At 40.6% G+C, this 26,211-nt stretch overlaps 1 protein-coding gene across 1 annotated transcript in view; it reads right to left on the minus strand.

Moving 5' to 3' along the window:
* MTCL3 (MTCL family member 3) overlaps positions 1-26,211 on the minus strand; it is a 29,709-nt gene that overhangs the window by 1,259 nt on the left and 2,239 nt on the right. Inside the window, exons 3-5 of the mRNA XM_075145806.1 lie at positions 23,367-23,525; positions 2,071-2,142; positions 257-1,432 (exon numbers count right to left, since the gene is read on the minus strand). Of these exons, the coding sequence (XP_075001907.1) occupies positions 257-1,432; positions 2,071-2,142; positions 23,367-23,525 (1,407 nt within the window). The remainder of the gene's footprint in view (positions 1-256; positions 1,433-2,070; positions 2,143-23,366; positions 23,526-26,211) is intronic.

Consider the following 26,211-nt stretch of genomic DNA (forward strand, 5'->3'; position numbering starts at 1 on the left):
GAGTAAAATCTGCCACCTCCTAGAGCATAATTCTTTTAATTTCCAGGAGACCAGACTTATTCACTGTTCACAAACAGCCCCATTGGTAGAACAAGGTTTCATATGGCCAAATGAGGATTTAAAATAATTTAAGAAATAGCGATTTTTGTCCATTTTGTCTAGAATAAAGAATTTTCATGTGCCATACATCGAATTTGAGGCTTAATTCACTTGGCAGAGCCTTTTTACCTGTAGGCCGTAATAAGTAAAAATCTACCTGACTCACTGACAAAGGTTCATCTGCACTTCGATCATCTGAAGACTTTGGGACTTCGAGTCTGTCGATGAAAGCCTGGAGCTCTTTCCTGAAGGCCTTCATCTGTGCGTTGATCCGGTAAAGAAGCTCATGCTCGCGTATTCTGCTGCCATCGTCTTCCTCATCCATCAGTCCAAAGAGGTCCCCATTAGCTACATAAATTCTCGCCTCTGTTATGATGGTGCTCGTGTCAGAAATTAAGCGATCTATTGTCTTGCCCAGCCGCTCAGCTTCAGAGCGAATGTCCTTCATCTGCTGCCTGTCAGTGAAGCTTTTCTGCCACCCAGATGGTGTCGGATAAAAAGACCTCGTGGGTGTCAGGCACCGAATGTTGCGTACTTCTTCGGAGTCGCTTTCCCCACCGATGGGGCCTTCCCTTTTGCGGTGAGGGGGGCGGGAATCATCATCGCTCTCCTTTTTACCTGCATCACTTTCCGCATCACTGTCTCTGGGACTGCCACGGATCCCAAGATGAGAGGCCAAGTCATAGCGTTGCATGTTGGACATTAAGACTCTGTTCTCATACTGGAGTTGCATGACTTTGCCACTTAGCTCGTTAATCTGCATTCGTGCAGCTTTTAGCTCCTCCTGTAATGCTTCTGTCTTGGCATTATCATGGTGCCTAGAGCTCTCATGGGCCCCAGTCTTGTACTTGTATTTGTTCAGCTCAGCTGTTATGCGCTTGTTTTGTTCTTCCAAATCAGCTAAATTTCTCCTCAGCAATTCTGTTTCATCTTCTACTAGCTGCAAATGCTGTCGTAATTCTGACAGGGATTCACTCTGCTCTCCCAGGAGCGGGTTAGCAGTCCCTGAGAAATCATCTCCTCTTAAATCATCAAGCTCTGCTTTCAGTCCTCTATTTTCTACTTCTAGTTCCACTATTTTCCTCCCAAGAATGTTAGCTTCCTCCTCCACAAGTCTCAATCGAAGCTTGAGTTCAGCTTCTCTTGTGGTAGGTGGCCCACCTGCTTCACCTTTTGGCAAGGGACTGTCCAAATCCCCATAAAACGATCTATATTTTTGCAGCTCATGTTCAAATCTGTCTTTCTCTTTATCAATCTTAGCCATTTTCTTCCTCATCAAGGCTGCTTCTTCTTTGACAAACTGTAGCTGGCATTTCAGGTCTTCATTGTCCTCCTTAAAAAAAAGAAAAAGTAGTATTTGAAGAAACTTGATGTAAAACAGGAGACCTCCAGTGGATGGTCTTAAATTACAAGATTAACAATGACAGGTACATAGCTTCAGATACCAAGAGATTTTTCTGCAATCATTTTTTCACTGATCAATAAATTGAAGAGAGGGAAAGAAATACTTAAATTTAAAAGAGGGGAAAAGACTGTTTTACTTGCGACTAAAGTTTGCACGGTTCCCAGAAAATACATTTTGGGCATGGGGGGCTTGTAAAAAATCCTTATATTTTCTAGGCTTGCAACACTGTAATAGACTTGACAGTGTTCAAAAATCCTGAAGTCAGCACACAAAGGGCCTATAATCTTGTTTCACTGGTGCTCCCATCTACTTATTTTGCCTAAAATATAGAGTACATGAAAGCTGGTGGGTTCTGTCGCAGCACCAGTGGTTTGTTCAGGTGATCCTTGACGTAGTGTTGTCTGACAGATCTGGGGTAAAAGAGCTCTCCATTTCACAGCATACAGGAAAACAAAGAGCAAAGCAAACAAGTAAGCAAAGTGCAAATCTACAAATCATGTACATCATTTCCATAGTGTCCCTGAAGCCTCCACATGAGAATCCAAGCTACTGTTATTACAACATACCTCTGTTGGTGTCTGCTGTGACTTTTTTTCTGATTTTGGTAGGTCTTTACTCCCTCTTCTTTTCAGTGATTGCTGCAACAACAACAAAATGAGACGCACTGAATATTTCACTAAAGAGGTATATAATTTAGTCACTCTTAAAACATAGCAAGTCAAATGCAACTATAAAGGAATTAATTTCTAATAATCCTTGAGATACCAAATACAGAGGGGAGACACAGCTGCCCAAAAACGACACGGCAATGTTATACAAGTAAAGTATTGGTTTAATCAGTCTGTCACCTTTTTTATTCAACACATTTTAAGACTAGTGCATAATGAATGCACGACAAGAGAGGTAAGAAAGCAGGAATCCCAAGTGGTAACTTACAGATGGGAATGCTGAGGCAAGCAGTGAAACCCAGCTTGCCCATTTGATATTAACCCTAATGGGGCCAAGGCACTTAAAGATGCGTCTAGCCAGATATGTAGCCTTAGCTTTTGTGGTAGGCAAGCTACATAAACCAGTGTCACTGAGATCCCGTCTGCTGACTTGAGTGTACATCTACAAGCACACCTTTCTCTGTGTCCCACCCACAGGCTTCAAGCTTGCAGTGTATTGTGGTCACACCTCTGTAGGTGTACACCGTAGACAAACTCTGTGCAGACAAACTCACACATAGATCTGGTTGCTAGGTTTGTTCTGTTTTCAGAACATATTCAAGTAAATACAATTTAAAACTCCTTGGACTACAAAGTCCTAGTGAGAAACAAAGCACATTAGCTTAAGAACAGCACCACACAAATGCATGTATGTACTACCATATGAGCAAGCTTCTTTGGTGTCTTCTCATCTGCTATGTAGCCAAAGTGAGTAGAAAAGAAACTCCTGCTTTTAGAGCAGGATGCACTGGGATTGAAGCCTACTAGTGTGTGCAGCAAAAATCTCGTAATCGCTGACAGTAGAAAGTTCGTTAGTGGGCAAGCGGTAGCAGTGGAAAACAACTGCAACCATCCCACTGTCAACACCCAATACAGATCATCAAGAAAACAGCAGGAGAGACGAAAGCGAGCGAGAGAATATGTTAATACATAACATCCCACTTGCAACTGTTCCCAGTTTTTATGTTCCCCAGGTAAAATGTAGGCCCTGAGGCAGGGCAGTGATACAACCAACACCATCTCCCTCTGAGATCATTCTCTGGAGAAGGATCCTTTGCTGCTGAGAAACATGAATTTCCTGCAACAGCCAGGGGAGAATCCAGCTGTATCTAAAAGCCATCCAGTTCCATATAATGGGAATTAAAATATGTTCATAATCCTCAAGGAACAGAGTACAGTGGGGTAGTATGCTGTACATAACAGTCCTGTGCACTATTTGCCCACTGGTACCAATTGTTCTCTTTCTTCTGCAGATCATCCCGATAACAGATATTAAGCTCATGGACTGCTCACTCCAAAGGAAAAGTCAACGCCATAGAAATGAAATATAGAAATAGAATATAAAGATATAAATAGAAATAGAAATCGAAATCTGAGCAACCACAAGAGATGATTTCTCATGAGGCTTTTTGCTCAAATTTAGTATAGAGTTATGCAAGAATTAAGAAAAACGACCTCAGATTCAGAATCAGAACTAAAATTCACAGATGGGTCCACCAAGAACCAGAATTAAAATTTTTGTCTCTTGCAGAAACATTGAATGCTCTCAGTAGGTAAAACAATAAAACCAATCAAAGATCATTAGCTGTGATAGCTAGACAGCTGGATAGCTGTGAATCACAGGCTTCTAAAGGAATCCAGAAAAGACACAAAACGTAGTTAAATTAACTCACCTTTTCCCTTTAAATATAAAGCCAACAGCTTTGGGATCCAGTCTACAAACAAAATTATCCTTCTCCAGGGTCACCCATCAGTTATCCTCTTGCAGAAATGGTATATGCATGTGGAGGTTTTTTTGTTTTTTCTTTTAATTGGCAAATTTATAAAGTGTTAAACTTTCAGAGGAGCAGCTTCCTCCTCTGTATTACCATTAATTATACCACTATGTATTATCACTTTGAAAAAACCCTTTTCAAATCAATTAGCACTGCAAAATTCTCCTTGCTCTAGATTCTTGCCAATACCACCCACTGATAAAATAACTAAGTGATAGTTAAACTATATTTCTGCTTGATTACCTAAATACTTTCTATTCACCCTGCCGAGCTCAGCATCTCTCTAGATATAATGAGGTTCTGAAATGCTGAGCTGCAACTTCTTGTGTACCCTACAACTTATCAGAAGATAAGAGATATATGAAAAAGTTGCCCATGACAAAAAAAAAAGAAACTACACAGAGCAAAAAGTATTTTTCTGGGTTTGACATAAAACGAAAAATCTGGTTTTCTCCTTTCTCTTTGTATCTTTCGTGTTCCTTTTGGTAGTCAGGATAGCAACATTTTAATTACAGCAATAGTTGTGGCTATGTAATGACTAGGCATTACTTTCTATTCTGCTCTACTTGAATTACAACAAACCATCCACAGAGCTTGTGTTATTCACCAATGAAATGATGGTGTTTAGCAACAAAATTTTATAGCAGAAAGCAATGAAGAACATGCACAATTCAATTAGCAGGATGATTTGTGTAAGTGGATTAGGCCCAGCTGAAACTGGTATGATCTCTTCTCTTGTGAAAAACACCATGAGACAATTTCTGATCACTAGAGGTTAAGATCTCACACATCTCAGCTGACAGATGACATCTGCAAAATCACAGTGCCCCATAACATCATGTTAGGGCACTGAAGCAATACTCATACTGAACTAAGAATGCCACATATCAAGCAGTATATCCTGCTATAAATAATAAATTTTTGAGAGGTTTTTCAGAGGTACATTTCACAATTTACAGTGGCTACTCTATAATCTCTTTCAAGCCTTGTCCTAGTCCATTCTTCCAATCCAATTTTCAACATTAAACAATTTATTGCTGCTAATGAAAAGAAATTCATCAAAGCAAAATGGAAAAAGGAAAAAAAAGTTCAAATAAATATATGGCAAAACCAAAAATAGCAACGCAGACTCCTGCAAGTGAATCTTCGTATTAACCCTGAGACTGCACACTATTAAAACTGTCTGCATGTTGCTTGTTTTGACATACTAACAAATGTTAGACAGGGCGAGTGAGTGATTCAGCCACCTTCATGTACAAAATCTGTTTGTTCAAAAATTTTATGTTAGATCGCCTTTTAATGTAATTCACCACTTGTTGATCCTTTTCCCATGTCACAGTGTACCACAAAGCATGCTGTAGTGCCACTAAAAGCCACCTCTGCTGTTTTCTCAATTTTAGCAAAAAAATCTGCCCCTCATATTCTAGAATTGGTTTTGAGAGTTTGTTGTGAAGGATAGTTTGGGGGCTCAGATAATTTTCTTCCGTATAATTTTAAAAATCATATTCAGTTCACTCAATGATTATGGATTAAAAAAAGACAAAGGTAAAGTAAGAAACATAAGACTGCTTTTGCACTATCTGATTAGTAACGCTTACCAGACAGCAAATGGGGAGTTTGCTAAACTGCTCAAGTACTAATGAAATATTTCAACAGCACTGGGGATAATAAGACCAGCAACCAGGGCATGTATCATTATATTGTATAATCTCTGCTTACCTCTGAAAGACTAGGAGGTAAAACTGGGTTTGACCTGACTATTCTAGCATTCACTGTAGCCAGCACACGTGGGGCTGCATGTGTGTTCTGGCAATGCTGAGAAGTTTCCACAGTCTAGATAAGACCACAGATAATGTTCGTATTATATGCACACCATGATCACATGCAATGGGCAATTCTATTGTGATGTTCAGCAGCATCAATTCTCCAGCGACCTTCACTGGAGTTTATCCAATGTCTTGCTGGAGATGCTAAGCACTTCTCAAGACCAGATGGTATAATCCTTCTCTTGCCAGCCCTAAACTGCAAGCCAAATGTGCAGTCCTAACATCACCTGTGATGCTCAGTGCTTCTCCGGTGTAAAAAGACCTGAAATCTACTCTGAGAGTAACACAATGCAGAAATAATAGCATCACACTCCACTGAGTAGGAAAGCTGTAAAATGAACTCAAATTCTTGCTACCTGATCCTAAGCTACAGTAAATCTCTCAGCAATTAATAAAGAAGCCCTAAGCAAAACATACCAAGATTTTTCAAAACACTGAGGTTTGATTATTTCAAGCCTGATCTGGGGGTATATGATCTAAAACTCAATGTAGGCAACCACAGGAGGAATTCCTGACACATAAAGGGATTTATGGGTGCACAGAGCCCCCATAACAGCCCTTATCCCTCCTCACAGACCAGGCTACAGCAAATGGTGTGCAGCTTCTTGAATCTCCACAGCTGCAACTGAACCTTCTCATCTGCACGCAACTGTACTGTGCACGGTTACGGTTAGCTGCCTCCCAACTGACAGGTCTGCAGAGCTTTCAAAAATCAGAGCAAACCTAACACCATCTTTACAGTCCTGAAAAGTCGCTGAATATTGGGCAACTTTTGGGCTGCGCAAACTTGCCTCTGTCTGGCACCGAGTGGCTATGACCAGGGAAATGGAAATTTGCCCTAAGACTCTCTCTGCATTTTCCCTTCAGTCGGGTAGCTCATGGAGCTGGATCAAAACAGATGCGAGGCAGATTTTTTAGTTTACTGCCACCGACTCTAATTCAGGTATTAGAATATGTAGTAAAAACTAAATGGACACTATCCATGTTGGCAAATTGAAAATGCATGTTTTGCTCAAAAAAAATCTTTGTTTTTAAAATGTCTCCCTTATTCTGCAACTCTATCAGTGCAATTTGCCAGCAACAAACTCAAGACACTGGTCTGTCATTGGCACAAGGACATAGAATGATACAACCCTTTACTCCTTCCACCCAACTTCAAGGGCAGGAGGAGTCCTGAGCATTTCAGTATTCTACTTGCTTGCAAATTTAAGGCAGGAAAGAAAAAGTAGGGGATAAGTGAAATGCAAAGAAGCACAGCACCCCTGTCCATGAAGCAAACACTAAGCGTATCCCTAATAGCTCTAGCAATGCTCTCTTCATATTAAAACTGGCATATTTGAAAACACTGCTGAGGAATGATACAAAATGAAAGCAATCTTTACTACCTCACCATGGAGAGAAGAATAGTTCTTATGTAGTCTTTTGAATGTCTTCATATTGCAGAAGAGAAAAGAGGATCTGCCCTCCAATATTTCTATTATTTCATTTGCATTTATTTAGGAGTTATTTCAGTTATCATTTTCAGATCCTTTACCATTATTCATTTGCCAATTAAATGATAAAAAAAAAAAAAAGAGAGAAAAAGATATACAACATTTGCACTTTACCTAGAGAAACCTTTTGCATTTTGAACCAAAACCACACCGCTAGAGCAAATAATGATAACTCTGTGGTATAACTAGGTAAAAGCAGTCTTTGCAATGCATAAAATGAAGCAGCACATTTATGCTTCCATTACATTAGCTTCCTTCTTTTTCTTATTTGAAAAAAATCCTGAGCAGTAGAAGATGAAAGCTGCCTTTTCAAAGCTCTCCATATGGCCTGGTCAAATAGCTGGCCAAACTCTCATACTTTGCTTTCTGTGATTACACACTTCTTCATCCACCAGGATATCATAAAATAGTGGAAGCAACTTCTCTGAAGCGGAAGAGATCTCCTGCCATTTGAACCTTTCAAAAGATGGGAGAGCTAGACATGCTTAGTTCCCCAGCACTATCCAAGTAGGCCTCATTATGGATGCAGAAATCACAGTCAGCTTACACTCAGCTCCCTAATCCTGAAATGCAAAAGCAAATCTCAGAACACCATGAATATTTTGGAGTGAAAGTGCAGGAATGAGGTATTTTGTTGCATAGTGATGCTAGTTAAACCTATTTCCTAGGGCTTCCTAAGTTCCTGTTTATTTGTCAGCTCAGCTATTTGTCTTTTTTGGGAGAAGAGAGTCAGTCTTTTTGTCAGGGTTTGCACAATGCCTAGTACAATGCATTGTCCCAGTCTTTATCTGGGACTGCCTGTATGACACAGTATGTCGACATAGTTCAAAACACCACCACAATAGCAATAATCACAGTCACAGACATGGATATGGCAGTTATGAATTAAATACATACGAGATTATGCCAGATCTAAAAAGAGTTTTCTTTTTCACACCTATTATCACATGTAGAGTTTTTCAGTCTTCTTAGAAGAATACCTCAGAAGAGATTCCAAAGAAATTTTCATGAGAACAGAAAAGTGCAAGCAACCAGATTAGATTAATTGCCTTGGTTACAAAAATGCATATATATAAACCAAAGCATAGTTACCATATCCCAACAAAAAAGGTTAGTCTGAAAATGAAAAGTAATGAGAAGGAAAATAAGAATGATTCTGCACACAATGTGCACCTCTACACTGCTCGCTGGAAATGTATACAGAAGCCAGTTCTGCAAAGCTGTTGGCTATCACACGTGTACCTTTGCGTTCAAGCTCATTTCATACTGAAGAGGTGTATTAAATGCACAGACAACTCCTACAGTCCCTCACCTGGATTCACAAGGTAGGATGGCATCAAGAACATGCACATCTGTGTAGGTTTGTAGGCACACAGCAGAGAAAGGAGCTTTGCAGCTCACCCTACAAGACTGTGCACCTTGGACAACGCCTCCAGTTAGAGGGACATCTCACTAAAAAATCAGATTTTAAAGTTCATTTGAGAGGATGCAAATATTTAAGATGAATTCAGGTAGGAAAATTTCTGAAATCTGCACTTGGTCTAGAAGCCTGAGCAGTGAGCAGAAGATTTTCTGTTAATAGGGGAAAGAAATCCACCTCTTGCATGTCAGCAATCACCACTCTGTCCTCTGTCTGTAAGGAGGGGTCTCCTGTTACTCTTCATCTCTTCTTTTGTGTGTGTTTACTTGGGAAAGTTCTATTGTAAAGCTAGCTGTTTTTGTAAATTGGCTGAAAAATATTTTCTGTAATACAACATATGGGGAAGTTTCACAGGTGTTTGGGATCTTAGGTTATTGAAAACAGAGGATCAGACTCTGCAGTGCTCTGCAGTTATGCCAGTGTGATCCTGCCACAAATTAAAACTAAGTTTTAATCTAAGTTTTTTTGAGCAGCTCATGTAAAGAAAGTGCTCTGGAAAATAAACCATGGAGGCTAGAAGCTAAAAAGGAAGGAAGACATTTTAGCAGTTTGGACATCCCCACACTCACCTTTCTCATTCTGGTACCAGCCTGCTCTCCTATAAGCCTGCATGCAGTGCTTTTCCTGGTATTTCGACCATGCAAAGATGAAGATGAGGGGAAGGAGAATATCGCAGCGCTGGCTGGAGCAGAGTGTCCATCGGCTTCACTGACTACAAAAGGCTCAGAAGGCCTGCGACTGATCCCCATGCCTCGTCCTCCTAAAAGATGACTCTTCCCCCTAAATGAAACTTGCTTAGGTTCTTAAGCGAAATGCTTATTCCCAGCAAGGGAAGGGGCTGTGGCTCTTAGGGTGACTTAAAATTTTCATGTAGAGGTTGACTTAAGACTGTTATTTAAAGGTTCCCTTTGCTAGAGATGTGAAAATCTCATTCTGAAGTGAAGTGTGACAGCCTTCAGCTCATTATAAATATTTGATCACTGGGATGCATTTTTAACTAGCTATCATGAACAAACATCCGACTCTTCAGCATTTATCATAAATGTCACTGAACCAGTAAATCACCTGCAAATTAATGTCACAGCAGTCCTAATGGGGTTACGCAAGAATCAATTCTTGGTCCTACACTAATTAACATTTTTTGCTGCTGCCTAGAAAAAACATAAAATAATATTGGATAAAGACTGCAGATAGAGTAAAGGTTGGAGAAATGTTAAATACTGAAAAAGACGGTCACTGATGCAACCAAATAATACCTGTTTCAATATGACTAAATATGAAGATACACATGTAAGAACAAGGAGTGAAGGCTATGCTAAGACAACAGGAAAACAGACCGGAGAATAGAGAAGATCTCTTGAAAAGCCACATCTCTGAAAAAGACTACAGGGTCATAGAGGATAATCAGCTGAAATAACGTCCAAGTGTAATTTTGTGACCAAAAGGCTTAATTTAGTCCTAGGATGTAGATGTCACTGTGCAATAACTAGAAAGGGATGTGCCTCTCCACAGAGTCAAATCACCCTCAGACAAGTAGAATGAATCACTTCCAAGTAGTGTCTATCTTTCTCCTTTGCGGGAGGCCAAATTCCTAACTTAGGTTAAATGCTTAACTTTTAGATGATTAAATGATATCAACCCTAAGCATGCAGATTTAAAAAAAAAACAACAACAAAGCATTGATGATGGACTCTTGAATTTAGCATGGTAGTAAGAACATATGTTTCCTGGCTGGTAATTAGCTTTCAGCAAATTCAGATGAGAATGCAGGTGCAAATTTTTAACTGTTCCTGCGATAGTTCAGGAAGAGTTGTGGTAGACTGTTCTCAGCTGTCAATTTTTAACACAGACCAGCACCTTTTTCTGAAAAGTAGGCATCAGTTTAAATAAAATAGCTGGGGATATTTTATGACCCATGTTATTCAGGAGGCCAGGCTGGTTGATCATACTATACAGTTCTGGCCTCATAATTTCTGAATGCATGAAACCTGACCAAAGTTTGGGAACTCAGCAACAGTACTTCTATAAGCACATCACAAGGAAAATGAACCTTTGAGTGTATCTATGTGTACCATCAAGGCAATGTTCCAGTACAAAACTCTTTCTGGGGCACTGTTACTGGTGCTTCTAATTAATCATTTAATCAAAGATCTAAACTGCTAGCATCTGTAAAAATTAAAATAATTCAGTCAAGTCTGTAATATAAAACACTCTTGGTAATTAGGCCAGTTGGATGTCATCATCAGTCATGCTTTACAGGGATGTAGAAGCCTCTCATTACACACAACACTCATGGAAACAGATGCATGGCAAATACCTTCTAAGTGCAAGTACTCATCTGTGACCTAAGCAAAGAGCTTGGTTATTATCCTAACCTGGATTCATTGCTGAGATAGCCAAAGTCAATTAACACAACCATACAACTAGAATCACACACAGAAAAATAGAATTGATACCCACAGGTCTCATTCTACACATCTTGGTATATGCTGTTGTTAATACTAGCAATGGGGAAAAAAAAATCACATAATACATCAAAACATCTCAGCAGAAACAAACACTTCACATCTAAAAGGTTATTCCACTACCCTTTACTTCAAAATAAGAAACGCAGTGCTTGGAACTCTTAACTATGGAGCGTTATCAAAACCTGAATCTGCTAAAATGCCAGGGGGCTGCATTTCTTGGTATGAATACTGCGGTAAGTGAAAAATAAACCTCCAGGTTGTAGTGAACAAACATCAAAAGCCTGGTGTTCTTGTTCCTGGCTAGTATTGATTCCACGTGATTCAGAAGAGCAGCTGGGCTGATCCCAGAGCCCAGCACAGCCTATAGCTGGGTGTTCTCCTTGTCAAATGACTCATCTCTATTTAATATGCAGTGACATACACCATAGAATATGGCTATAAATGTGTGCAAATGAGAGGCTCTAAAAGAAGAAGGTGGCTCAAAACATGCCATTCTGTTCTCCAGAGTGTAGTACATATAGGGCAGTTCAGAGGTAGAGCACAACTAGCACACTGGTAGTCAACGAAGAATCAGCTGGCTGCCTTGCACAGTCACACACAATCTGCCTGGCCACAGAAGCCATTTGTTGGGCAATATTCCCCACCATTGTACTGTGTATAATACTTTCTTTGTTGTACTTGGTTCTTTGTACATCACTCCCCTTACTGCATGTGAGGTATCCACCTGATGGAAGGTTTAGTACTTTGCATACAGACACACACACACGTATGGCCGTATTGCACAGAACACAACTAGTTGCACAAAACACCGTGCATATCAGTGCAGCAGGAAAAACGCTCTGCTTGATAGCACATACCTGCCTCTGACCTCCTGTTTACTCGCTGTGTTTTGCCTGAGAAGAAAGACAGCTTGAACAGACTCTGAACTCTCCATGTTTAACAGAAATAACCTGAACACCATTTCCTTTCTCCCCTTCCAGAAGTGACCTTTTCTAACCCCTAAATGCTCTGCTGCAAAATGAGACATTAGATTCTGCTTGTTATTAACAAGTACAGACCCCAGAGCTGAGAAAAAACACAGACCAGCTGAGGCTGAAAGGGACCTGGACTAGAGATTTCTGGAGATCTAGTCCAGTCCCCCTGCTCAAAGCAGAGTCAACTAAAGCAGGCTTCTCAGGGCCATGTGCTGGGGGGTTCTTTAATATCTCCAAGGATGGAAACTCCTTCCTCTATAGGCAACGTGTTCAGTGTTTGACCACCTTCATAAAAAAGTTTGTTCTTGTCCTGTCACTGGACACCACTGAAAAGACTCCTTCGTTACACCCTCCTATTAGGTATTTATATACATTAATAAGATTCGCCCCACACACGCAGCCCCCTACTCTTCTGTCAGGGCCCTGGGGGTACCCACAGGCCTTACTTCGTGGCCCTGACCAGGCTCAGCTGGGGTCTCCCCACACACCCTGCCCAGGAGCAGGGCCCAGGAGCCCCATTTCAGCTCAGCCCAGCCCAGGGGGCTGCAGGTCCTGCTTGAGCTATGTGAGAGGAGCACTGGTCTCCAGTTCACCATGGTTGTTCCTGTGCCCAATCATGGACCCTGTTGATCCACCTGTGGATTGGCTTCCCAGCTTCACCTCAGACCTGCCTCATCACCATGAACCTGCCTGGTAACATTGACTGTTTTTGAACCTGGCCACGATCTCTGGGTCTGCCCTGCTCACTGGGGTACTGTGGGACAGGGCCTTGGCTGGCAACACCCCTGCCCTGCCGGCTGTGTTATCCCCCAGAACTCCCCATCCCGCAGGGAGCAGCCAGCCCTTGCTGTTCCCCAATCTCCAGGCTGAACAGTCCCAGCTCTCTCAGCCCCCCTCCATTTGACACACGCTCCAATCCCTTAATCGTCTTCACAGCCCCTGCTCCAGTATGTCCATGTTTCTCTCATACTGAGGGGCCCAGCACTGGACCCAGCAGTCCAGGTGTGGCATCACCAGTGCTGAGTAGAGGGGAAGGATCCCCTCCCTTGACCTGTTGACCTCATCCAGGTCAGTAATGAAGATGTTAAACACAATTGGCCAAGTGTTGACCCCTGGAGTCCTATCAGAGCCTGAGTGTGTTAATAGGCCTTCATTACCCTGATGAGCTTCACCTGGGGCTTCCAACCACAGCCCTGCCCATGGGCCCAGGAGCTCCACCTAACCTCAGATCCGGACCTGGAGTCCCTGCCTGAACTATGTTGTAGCGGTATCCAGCTCTGTCACAGCTGTGCATGGCTGTGGACCCTCTTGATCTTAACCCTCATTTGTGGCCTGACGTCCTGGCTTGACCTTGCACTTCCCTCATCACTTACTTGCCTCATGATCACTAGATCTGTGGATTGACTTCCCAGCTTAATATCAGACCTGCCTTGTCAGTCCAAACCTGTTGGATGGTCTGGACCCATATTTGGATGGTTGATCCCAGCTGCCATCCCCAGGCTTGTTCTGGTCACTTTGCTCAGGTACTGTTGAACTGGGCCCTGGCTGGTGGGGCCCCTGCCCTATGGGCTGTGCTATTGTGCTTGGTTCCTGGCTCCCAGTCCCTCAGAGCAGCTGGCCCTTGCTCTTCCCTGACAGGTATACCGCTAGTCACCAGCCTCCAGATGGACTTTGTGCTGCTGATAACAACTGTTTGAGCCTGATAGTTCATCAGCCAGTTTTCAGCCAACCTCACTGTCCAGTTATTTAGCCCATACTTCATCAGCTTGTCTAGGAGAATGTTATAAAAGAGGTTCCCTGCACCATTCACCCTCATTTTCCCTCATCTTCATTTTGCTGCTGTAGAAGCCCTTCTTGTTGCCTTTTAATGTCCCTCACCAGATTCAGCTCCAGGTGGATTTTGGCTTTTCTAACCCCATCCCTGTATGTTCTGACAGTGTCTCTACATTCCTCTAATATCACCTTCACTTGATTTCCTGCACCCTGGGATGGACCATTCAAAAATTCACAATGCTGCAACCAATAGCCTCACCACACTGCATAATCTTTTGTTTTTAAGTGCACTGGAGACAAACACAAGAGACATTATCAGGCATTTGCAACAAAACATTAAGTTGGCTGCCTCTTTTTTTTTTTTGAAAAAAAAAGATGGCTTAGGCACAACTTTGAAAGAAAAGGACCAAGATTTACAGCCCAATCAAAAGCCCAGAGTGTCACACTACATCTTCTGCATCCTACTATGTGCCATGAGGATACTAGTTATCAAACAGTACCATCTCTCCTTCAGGAACTAGTTATTAATCATGTACAGCAGCACATAAAGAAGCTATACTTGCTTCAGTTGGCTTTTCTGATTCTGTAAGTACTGGGTACTTTATGCTAGCCACCTAAGTTCTCAGAACCATCATACGGAAAAAGTAATGAGTAATACATTGAATAGTAAATATAGCAATTTCTGTGATAGTTTTGTTGCATATGGCTCTGTTGTCTATGTTCCCATTTGAGGTCTTGCCAGTCTCTTTCACCTGTTTTTACACTGGAAACTGCACTGAGGTTACTCCCTGAGGGCCCATGACATGCTCCAGAACAGCCATCTGTATTATTACATGACAAGGTTCTCCTTCCTCACACTAGCAGCTGAGTTCAGCCAAAACACAGGACAGTGCTTACCTCCATGGTGCTGCTTTTTGCTTACTCCCCCAAAGCCAGGACAAATCACCTAGGGCTGTGAGGCTCTGCCAAAGAGCCATCAGGAACACAGGCACCTGAAAGATGCACTGGGAAATTCTATGTGCAGAGTAACTAGTTAGGTTATAGACTGCCCTGGTTTTTTAACTGTAGACTTACTAGCAGCACCAGAGAATGTAAACACAGAAAATTGTTTCATGTGGGGTTGCTGAAGAGCTCAATTTAAGACTATAAGAAAGACAGCCCTGAAGCCAGCAGTGAGCACATACACTAAAGAGAAACAAAGCTATGGTAATTTTTCTTTCAATCTGAAACAAGCTCAGCTTTGACCTGTATCAGCACATTGCAAATGCTCTGTTTTTCCAGGTGGTTCTTTGAAGGGACTGGTGCACTTAAGCAATGGACTGAACACAGTGGTATAAGGGACAGGAATCATGTATTACTATTATTCATCAAAGCCTTGGTGAGACTTCCAGGAAGATTATGACATTTGGTGTATATTAATTCCATATGAAAACATGTATCTAGACCTCTGGTTCAGCACTTAGAAAATGTCTCTCTTCTGCCTTCATAAAGCCTTCCAGCTGACAGAAAGCAATTTTGCAAAGTATCTGCATTTCCTCTAAATTTAGAGAATCCTGGCCTACCTCTAAACTCCCATTCATACTTTTGTAGCAGTACAAAGAGGTCGAATTTGTCCTCTCTATGATGCAATCTCTTTCTTTAAGAAACTAAGCAAATCATACACAGTGTCTTACAAAAAAATTCCAGAATTGCCAAAAATGACAAAATGAGCATAAATAAAATGATAGTTGGAATTTAAAAAGCGTAATACATTATTGAAAAAAATTAAGCAAAACAACGACAAAAGAACGAGTGTGGATTATGTACTGTCTATGGATACAACTATGGCTACAGCTGTGAAAGGTAGCACGACAGCTATTGAAAAGCCAGCTATACCAGGGAGCTCATTTTTACACTTTTAAGTTACCTGGCAACTTTTTTTTCATTTGAGCAATTGAATTGGTACCTCCATTTTTAAATTACGTATATGGACACTTGAATGTCCATTTGAGCAAAGAAATACTGAAACTGGGAAGTGTAAAAATAAAAACTTGTCTTCTGTGATTGAGGACCATTACAGAGTCCTAAAAACTTTGTCTCTTCCTAGAAAATAAGTAAACTTCTCAGGCTTACAAACAGCACAGTGCCAACAAATGATTAGGAGATGACTGAACATAAACCAAGCAATACTGGATTTCCCAAAGTTTCCTCCATTTGTTAATGAGGTATCGTACTTTGAGGACCTTATTGAAGTCAGCAATCAGCAAGATTGCCTACTTTGGTAATGAGATCTAAAAAGGGCCTTCTTTCTCCTTTAGATCTCAAGGAAGTCTTAGCTTAAAGTCTGTAGCAACAGAGAGGTATCTTTTCCAGCCTGCCGCACTGTGAATTCATGCTCATAAACCATTTTCTCTGGTAACCAGTTACCATCCACCACCTGAGCCACAATTACCGCACTGTTCATTACTCCCACAGACAACTGGGCATACCAGTTGTGTTGGCTTTGTCACTGCTGGTGATTGCCCCTTGCCAGTCATTCTCAGCAGTAGGAATTCACATAGCAGCAATGGACTGGACTTGTTGTTCTGTGTCTCATTTGCCCTCTCATCTGGCTCCAAACCAAGTCAGAGACCCTTTGCCCAGTTTTTACACTAGTAAATGAAATGGTCAGGGACTGTTCTCAGGTCCTGATGCCAACTGGCACACCACGATTCAGTCTCCTTTCAGCTAAAATGACAATACAGCTAAACTTCCCTACAGCTTCCTTCCAAACAAGCAGGACCACATCCAAACGCTCAATCAGGAATAAGCTCTGACCCAAGCTAGACCCCAAATCATGGCCAAGCACTGAAGTAGTGGTAGCTGATCCAGGCCAAAACCATCCGAGGGATGTGCTAGCAGTCGCTTGTCAGTGTATGGGCCCTTCCTTAGCCTGATTTACTTTACAAATACAGTTTTTGACTAATGGAAGCAATTCTGTAGCAAAGAACAACTTTGAGAAGAATGATCCAAGCGAAAAAAAGGGTCTCAGGTGCTGACTTGAGACGAGGATGTAGGGACTCATGTCCTTCCTCTAAAACATAGTTTCTATGTGTTTGAAAACTCAGCTCTTATCCTGTGCCTCCATCCTGTTTAGTTTTTTTTAAGATGGTCATTACTTTTTTTTTCCCCTTAAAATAGAGCTTACTGCAAAGAGACTCTGATTTTACCTGAAGACCGTATGTAGTATCAGTAATAACTTTGACAAGAGAACTTGCAAATGTAAAGCTGCTGATATTCATCACAGAAAGGAAGGAAAACAAGGTAACATTCTGCCACAAGGAAGGAACTCCCATGCCCCCATCAAACCAAAGTAGCAGAATTATGTTTACAGATTCAAAAGAATTGATCAAACTTAATTTTGTGATGGCTGAATTATTTTCTGTTTTAAACGTATTCCATTTTCACTACAGTTGCCACTCTTTCATTATTACTTCCCCATTAGCAAGCAATCTTGCCACTCCTTGTACACATCCTTGCAAATTTTAAGACAATTCAATAGGAATCCACAAAGCAGCACACCAGCTTCAATGACTCTGAAAAAAAATCCCCTCGAGGCATCTTTACTCACAAAACCTCTTCACAATAAGATATTTATGGAGTTTTATTCTTTTGAAATCATTTGTTATTTATTACATATGTTTTGGAGCTATATTATTATTGACCATTAGGCTGTTTATTTTCAGTTTTGATAAAGTGTCTTGAAGCAAATGGCTCATGTGAACTGCTGATGGCTGATACATAATTAAAATGTAATTTTATGAGGCTTAAGTGTAAACTACTTCTCAAAAGCACGTGTTTTTTTTTTCCTGTTTATGGCATGACATTTTGAGAGAATTACTACAACAGATTTTGTAATAGAAATTAACTTCTTTCTCCGTTATGATTCTTTTCTCATATTCAAAGAACCAAACTGAAGCAAACTCTGCTTATTTTGTTCACTGTGAAATCAGTGTGCTCTGAGCAAAGATAGCAGTCACACCCTCACAGATGATGAATAGCATCCCTGCAGAGTCCTATTTTTAAAGGAACAAAATATTTGGGCAGGATACCAAAGGTAACAGAATTTCACATAAGCAAGCCTGGCAGAAGTAACTGGGGGTTCTGCATCTGCAGGGATGTGGCGCTTAGAGAATCACTGAGCCACAACTGGAGACAGAGGACTTTTTTGCTTTTTCCTGTATAAACTCAGGCAGAGATGTGTTTCTCATCTCTTTTTAAAAAAGCCTCCTCATTATCCTGTTGTTCTTTTCACCAAAGCAAATTGAATTTTCATGAGGCAACAAACTGAGATTCCAGATCACGGAAACCCTCTGCTTAAAAGTACTTTTAGTAGAATTGTTGCTGATAGACTTGGTATTTGGGTCCTCCAAAAGACCCAGGAGGGAACCAGGCTTGTGAGAGACGTATTAAATCCTCCCCTGCTGCCATCTGGTGCCAGGAGCAAGTAAATTACTGCAACTCTTCGAAGAGTACCACTTACTACACTGATCCTGTGAAGCTGATCAGCTACATCAGCAGTCGTACTAGTGTCTCATCTCTCTCTGCCTTGTCCCTGCTCCCTCCATTACCAGCTGTTTGAAATGAGGCTCAAAACTCTCAAGAGAAATGAAAACATGAGGTGCAGTTAGGAAGTGCTTAGGAGACAATGATGCAGGAGGCACAAACTTTCCCTTTCAAAGCAGCACAACCAAGTATCCATCTCCAGGGAGAGATGGAGCTGCATCTGCTTGTATGCATGCAGCACGGGAAACAAACAGAAGCTAGAAATCCATGCACAGTTACAGAGCTGTGACCTCACTGGGATCACAGAGACATGATGGGATAGCTCACATGCCTGGGGTGCAGCCATGGATTGATACAAACTCTAAAGGTGAGGAAGAAGGGTTGTGCTCTGCATAAAAGAGCAGTTCAATTGCACGTAGCTTTGCCTTGTAACAGGTGATGGACCAGCTGCGAGCTATGGGTAAGAATCAGAGGACAGAGAAGCATGGGTGGCATCATTTGGGGTATTTTCCACAGACCATCTGATGAGTAAGAAGAAATAGATGAAGCATTTTTCAGACAACTAGAAGAAGTCTGCAATGGATGATTTCTGTAATGGATTGAAGACAATTTTTGCCACAGGTGATAAACAAGTCAGCTGTGGGAATCATTTTGATGGACTTCTTGCAAATAAGGAAGCATTGGTCAGGCATTTGATGGCCAATGGTAGCACTGGCAGCCCCAGCTGTGAGATGGTGAAGTTTAAGGTCCTGAGAGAAGGGACCAAGACAAATAGCGGACGAGAAAGTTTCAATTCTGAATTCTGATTTCTGTGTAGCTTGAGCACTCAGAGATGTATGGAAAGTTAATCTGTGCATAAACAGGGCAGGCAAAGGTTGCAAGAGTAAGCAGAAAAGTGTAATTACTTTCCTGTGGTCTCACAGCAGGTTAGTATCAAAATAGGAACATAATTCAGATTCCTCCTCCCAGCTCCGGTGCCCAGTTCTCCAGACCCTGCTGCCTTCTTCCATGTCCACGCAGCATACAAAACAGACCGACTGGCAAGAGAGGCACCACTCCAGCAAAACACAGACCCATGTGGGGAGGCATAAACTCCTCTGCCTGCAGTCTGAACTGATGGGACAAAAGACATCTCTAGTTCACGTGCCATGTAACCATGGTTACCACAAGCTCTGTATCTGAACTAATAACCTATGCTTAGAAGAAGAAAATGGTAGCTTGACCACATCACCCTAATGTGGCTGTAAGAACTGAGCTGTCTTGCATCTGGCCAGCTTGGAGTACTAGCAGAGCAATCTATTTCTATCCAGAAAGATGTATGTCTCCAAAAAACACTGTGCCTCTTGCAATTACATGTCTGCATTGCAATGAGGATTTCTAAAGCCTAGGGTCCAGTACATCTGTCGTATTTTCCCCCTACTTCATTTGTCTCACAGCAAACCATCTAAAGCATGGCTAACTGGGCATTTCCTACATAGCTATAGCAAATGAATGAATCTTAGTTCATACTGCTATCATGAAAAGCTCTACAAGAGTTAGCTAGGCTTTAACAAACAGTTACCATCAGATTAATGAACATTAATTAATTAATTAATGAACAACTCATTAACAATTTTTTTAAATAGCTGAAAAAATTACATCTAGCTACAGTTGGTTTCTCTTTCTTCTAGGAAACAATTTCTCTAGTTTGTTTCAGCTTCCTAAAAGGCATTAAAATTAATAATAACAAATAACAAAGAGGAAATCAGCAGCAGTTGCTACAAATAAATTCCAAAAACTGACAATGCAGATTAAAAATCTTGTGTTTCCGTGTGGATGTTTGCAGGAATAACACTAAATGAAACAGCTGCAGGTTGGGGGATTGAAAGTAAAAGTAATTGATAGAAGATGTATGCTTTGCTGGAACACCTTCCAAATCCTGGATGCTTGCAAGCTTCTGCTGCCATCAACAACAACTTCCATTTGTCATGGAATATATCATAATTATTTTTTTCAAAAGCTCCAAACCAAGAAAGTAAACAGAAACTATCTCTCTATATTAATGGACGAATACATTCACAAGTCTATATTCACCCAAACTTTCACTGGAGAACTCTACACAAACACATCTGCTAGTATTTATCTTTTATGCATGTTTCCAGTCAAATCTACCATGTTTTTTAAAACAATATAGAATCTACATAGAGAGAACTTTGGCTTTGGTCCTGCTCTAGAGACTACCTAACAAAAAATTATGCTTCTGCCTCCAACATTTTCTATTAAGTCTTTTAACCATTCTCTGCTATCTCACGCTGTTCATTATAAAAGGAGAACAAATTTCCCATGGCAGTTATACATAAACAGATTAAGAAGAATGGAAAGGTTTGTGGTTTTGCAGTACATTTTATGACAAAAAAGTACAGAAATCAGTCATTACATACTCTGAGCACTGTTATTATGCTTTAAAATAAAAATGCTTCATTGTCTTTGGACGTTAACGCTCCCATTAACGCTAAGCTCAATAAAGTGAAGATCACAATCCAGACAAAAGGTCTTGAGTCTGCTTTCCTATTTATGCTAAGTAGAACTTCCTTAAGCGGGAGGTTGCATTGATTATAATGGCTGTACTGAAACAAGAAAGGGTTGTAAACCCATGAAACTGGAGGAAATAACTCACAAGCAAACAGAAAATTAACATTATGACTATCTGACAATGACATTTAAGATGCATGAAACCTCCGATTACCAAAGCAGAAAAGCTATTTGTCACAGAAAAATTCTAATGCACTTCAGACTGCTTTGGGTGGTTTTCATGGTTGTTTCATGTTAACATTCTCATAGCTTCTTCACAGATTCTAAATTTCAAATCTGTGAGAACTAGTATTCTTCACCAGCATCCTTCCATAGGTCCCCCAAGTCATGGCATGCTTGCAAAGGGCGTAATAATTTGGCTTCTCTTCAAGCTTGCTTTTCTCTGACTTGCACCTCCTCAACCATCCTCCAACTTCCCCCATGCTGTGCTGAAAGTCCTAGCCTGACAAGCAGCCTTCTCCTACTGAAAGGGACTCAGCAGCCTCTTTGAAATACATAAATGAAAACTCCTGCCTAATTATGATGATGCATATAGTGACTGGGCATGGCAGTTCTCCTCTCCAGTTCAGTATAAGGATGTATTTCTGACTCTTTGTCCTCTCCACCTCTGCTTTGGTGTAAAGTCTTACTGCATTTTTCCATTCTGGCTCATTTTTCCATTCTGTGCCAATGGCAATCATCTATCTGTTTCAGCTTCATGAAAATAATGTTGTGTAGAACAGCCCCTAGCTTAAACATGATACTTTCCTTTCTTCTGAAGTCTCATTGATACCAACTGCAAAGACAGACAGGGGCAAACACCTAAGCTAAAGAAAGAAGTGGAGAGCAGTATGAGACCAGCAGAACCATAGTTCAGTACAGTGGGCCAGAGGGAAGAATCAGGATAAGGAGAAAGTAACTACTGATGACAAAGAAGCCTATTTATTGGGTTAATTTCCTGCAGGTACATAGCTCCCAAAGAGCATAAGCTATTAAATTGCCACTACATCTCATTGTAGTCTGAAGATCCAAAAGAAGCTTACTGTGGTACAACCTATGACAGGACAGGAGGAAAGGATCCAGAAATGGGAATCTACAAGAAAGTAGAGTCTGAATGGACAAGAATAATGGAAAATTTTGAGTAAAGCCAAGCTTAACAACAAGTTGTAACGTTAATAACAGAAAGATCATGCTCTCATAAAGAAGATGGTCCCAGAAACTGAGTTGTATTTGATGGCAGAAACGAGAGTGAAAACAGAAGAAGAAAGTCTCAGGCAGAGGAAGGGGCAGCTGAATAAGGCTCAGATTTCTTTCATGCCCTTTTCAAATCTGCAATTATCTGGAAAAGCAGTAGAAGGCGGAAAAAACCACCTGTTTATCCTCTACTAACATGTTTGAAATTCAGTTCCTGTAAAGAAAACATATGAATATTTTTAATACTACACCACTTAAAGTAAGCACTTGCAGTTCCTAAAAATACTATAACTTATCATACAACTGAAAATTTCCTACCTTTCTTAACAACTGAAATACATATCTTCTGCTTCATGCAAGATCAAAGTAGACATTGGCATTCCTGCTAGGGAATATTACTAAAAGTGAAAATCAGTGGCATTCATTGAATTTTAAACACTGAAATGGAGAACTCTTTCTAAAATCTGTTCTGAGAAGTCATTTTTAGTCAACACTTTCTCTTTTTACTGCATGCGTTGTTATCTCTGTCAGCCAGGCTATTACTGCTGTAATACAATTTTCTGCTTACTTAACGGCACAGTATCTTGCATCTATATAACGGTGAATGGAGTAGTTTTGAAGATGAATTAGATATAATGTAAAATTATGCTTAGACTGAAAGGCCAGGTAGAGTCTCTCACTTCCCAGTACTCCAAAGAGCATGACTGAACAAGATGGGGAGGTGGCTAGATCCCCCGTCTCAGTGTGCCTGCTAGTCCCTAGCAGTAGTTAGCAACGGAAAAAAACTGGTCTTTGTAAAAACATGTGGGGAACATCATCTGCAAAGTTAGATGCCTCTGACTCCCTTCAGCACTCTTCCTGCATGTATCTTAACCTAAGTACAATGTCTCAAAGCCTCTGAACTCTGTTACCATCAGTTCCACATTTCAGTCCTTGTATAGGAAAAACAAAGCCACGGCTTGGTTTCTGTTTCGCCTAGGAAACGCCGAGTATTTTAGGTTGTTCTCAGCTTCCCAATCAGCACTCTTTGCAACTTTCAGCTTTTGCCTGCCATATTTTTTGTCCCCAAAACAAGTTATAGGAAGAAAACCAGTTAGTTCAGCAATAAGAATTTGAGAACTTCAAATACTTTGTGTAGAAGTAAATAGCAACACTAACCTCTTTCATTTTTTCCAGTTCATTCTGTAGTGCTTGTTTGGCAATTTCAACTTCTATAAGCTGCTGTCTTAATTTTTCATTTTCATCTTCTGTTACAGTACGTTTTTCTTCCACGTTTTCTAACTCATGGTGAAGTCTCACCGATACATCTTTTGCAACCTAAATAAAATGATATTTCAAAAGAAAGATAAAAAAAAAGAATTACTGCTGCAGTGCTTAGCACCTAAGCAACCATTTACAGGTTAATTCTGGATGGAAGTGGTGTGAAAGGAAAGGTAGACAAGGACATCCCAAGATAGAATTCTAAATGTTTCAAAATTCAAGCCAATATGGCTTCCAAAAATGGTATAGCCTTCCTATGGACTTCACTGGAAACCACATTAGACACTAAACACCAACTCCTTCTTAGGTTCTGTTATGTCAACAGTGAAACAGGACCTTCATTACTCCTGGAGACAGTGCAGCACCTATTTTCTCTCAACTACTGCTAGCTTATGTTTTTCAGTGCGCTAAGGCATATGCCCTTCAAATACTTGACATCCAGAAGCATCTAAAAACAGGGTCCACCTTCTCCAGGCCTAATGTACCTGTGCCTGGTATAGGACCACGAACGGACACACCTTTATTTCAACATTGCTAGTTTCTCTCTCCTTCATGGACAGTTAATCTAAATATCTGGCATTTATTACTATTGGTTAATTTAAAGAGTAAAATATGAACAAAAAACATTTTTACTGGCCTTGTGTTCACCCAAATGATGTCCAAAATTAAAATAAACACTAAGGTTTTTGCTTTTTTCTTTTTTTTTAATGCATTTTCCCAGGAATAGAGTTAAAAGGCACATGTCAAGACCTAATTCCTCTTCTTCATGTAAAATAATGAGAATTTTGCCATTCGAGCCACTTGCATTGCATTTTGTGAAACCACCAGAAACTATAATCATGCACCAAAAATATTTAAATATACACTAATCACTGTTATGATGGTGATTTAGACACATAGTTTGAAAATAATTTCCTGCTTTTTTTAGAACATTGGAAAGTATAATTAATCCTTCTTAGCATTAGCTAGGGGAGCTCAGAGAGCTATCCTTTATGTCTTTCACTAGAACGATCTTTATGTTTGTATGTCAAAGAGAGTTCTTTGACTCTCTAAACTCTAAAGAAAAAAATAATAATTGCAACCAAGCAGTCTAGAAGAATCCGATCTACCAGAAAACAGCAGCAGCAGCTAGTGACTCAGCCTCCCCTGACAAGAAACCCAGTGTGTGTGAATTACTGATACAACACTGCAGTGTAGCACAAGATCATTCAATAACCTCCCCCACTGCACACACACTCAAGACACATAATGCCCAACAGAAAGAGAGAGTGGAGGGGAATTTCAATTATAACCATACTCCAAAGAGACTGCAGGATGAGCTGAGAATCACACCACAGGGCTGTATCTTGATGTCTTTTCCTGCACTTGGTATTAAACTGCTCATCTGGTTGTCCAACCAAAGTAAATGGAAAATCATGGGGGACGTTTTTAACAGCATCCTATCAGAATCTATCTTCGGTCCATAGATACAGTCTATATCAGTAAATACAACCAAATAACAAAATCATTACTGTCAGTGATTTTTTGACACAAAATTTGGTGGAGTACCAATTAATGCAGGGAAATCCTACAGAGCATTCTAGATCACGTGGGAAATGGGACTCACTTATGCAAGATGCATTTTAATACAGCTATATGCAAGACTGTATCTCTGAAGGATTAAGTCCCCTAATATATTACCCATGCAAAATGGACAACGTTATTTTGGATAGAAATTATTCAGAGGAGGACTTGGGAACACTACAGAGAACTGCACATGAGTTACAATTATGGTTAGCCAGCACCCAGAATTCAGTTTGGCAGAAATTTGGCATTAGACATTCATCCTTACTCCAAAGCAGAACACATTCATGATCTGTGGGAACACTTTGCAAAAACACTATTCCTTTCCAAATAGTCAGTTGTATGGTTATTAGGAAAGACATGGGAGAAATCCTAATTGAAGTGACCTCTTTGTCCAGCTCAACCTAAGGCCTTAGCTAATATCTCCTATATTGCAGGTGAGCACCTCACCAGAGAGTCTATTTCCTTCCCAGGCCCTGCACATGTATTACTTGCTAATACAAAGTAGCTTCGAGCCAACAAAGAAATCAACTCTGGATGCTGGAATCACAATATTCACTTGGGACATGAAGGCTCACGTTTAAATTCTGCCTGCAAAGGTGTGTGTCTCAACTGTTCACCTAAGCATCATTCTGAGTGTACAAAATGTCCCTTGCTTCGATCAGCACTTCCATCTGAGCCCTGACAAAGGGGTCATTATGCTTTTGACCAGGAAGACACTATTTTGTCAAGAGCCACATGAACAGCTGTACTTACAGAACTGTCACAGTCACAGCAGCAAACGTAGGTTTTGAATATGCACAGGAAAGGCATATCAAATAGAAATACAGAGAAGGATATTGGTGTTTTAAATGGCATTAGTGAGAGAATTACTGGAACGTGTCTTGGACTGGTGTCTACATTTTAATAAGAACAATGACAAGCTACAAAATTTTCATAAAAGATGATCCAAGTGTGCAAACCAGGCTTGCGAATAACACTCTCAATCCATTAGACTCATCAGAAAGAAGTTTAAGAATGACCTTGTTCCTGATTATGTATTAAATTAGCATTTTCAACTACAGTCCACTGAATCCAACAAGCCATAGGTAAGTAGTCCTATACAGAGGTCTGTACTTCCATGAGAAATGGAGGGAGACCAGTCAACTGAAAAAGGTTTAGGAGTCCTGATTCAGTAGGA

Source organism: Calonectris borealis, chromosome 3, assembly GCF_964195595.1.
Source record: "Calonectris borealis chromosome 3, bCalBor7.hap1.2, whole genome shotgun sequence".
NCBI classification, from domain to species: Eukaryota; Metazoa; Chordata; class Aves; order Procellariiformes; family Procellariidae; genus Calonectris; species Calonectris borealis.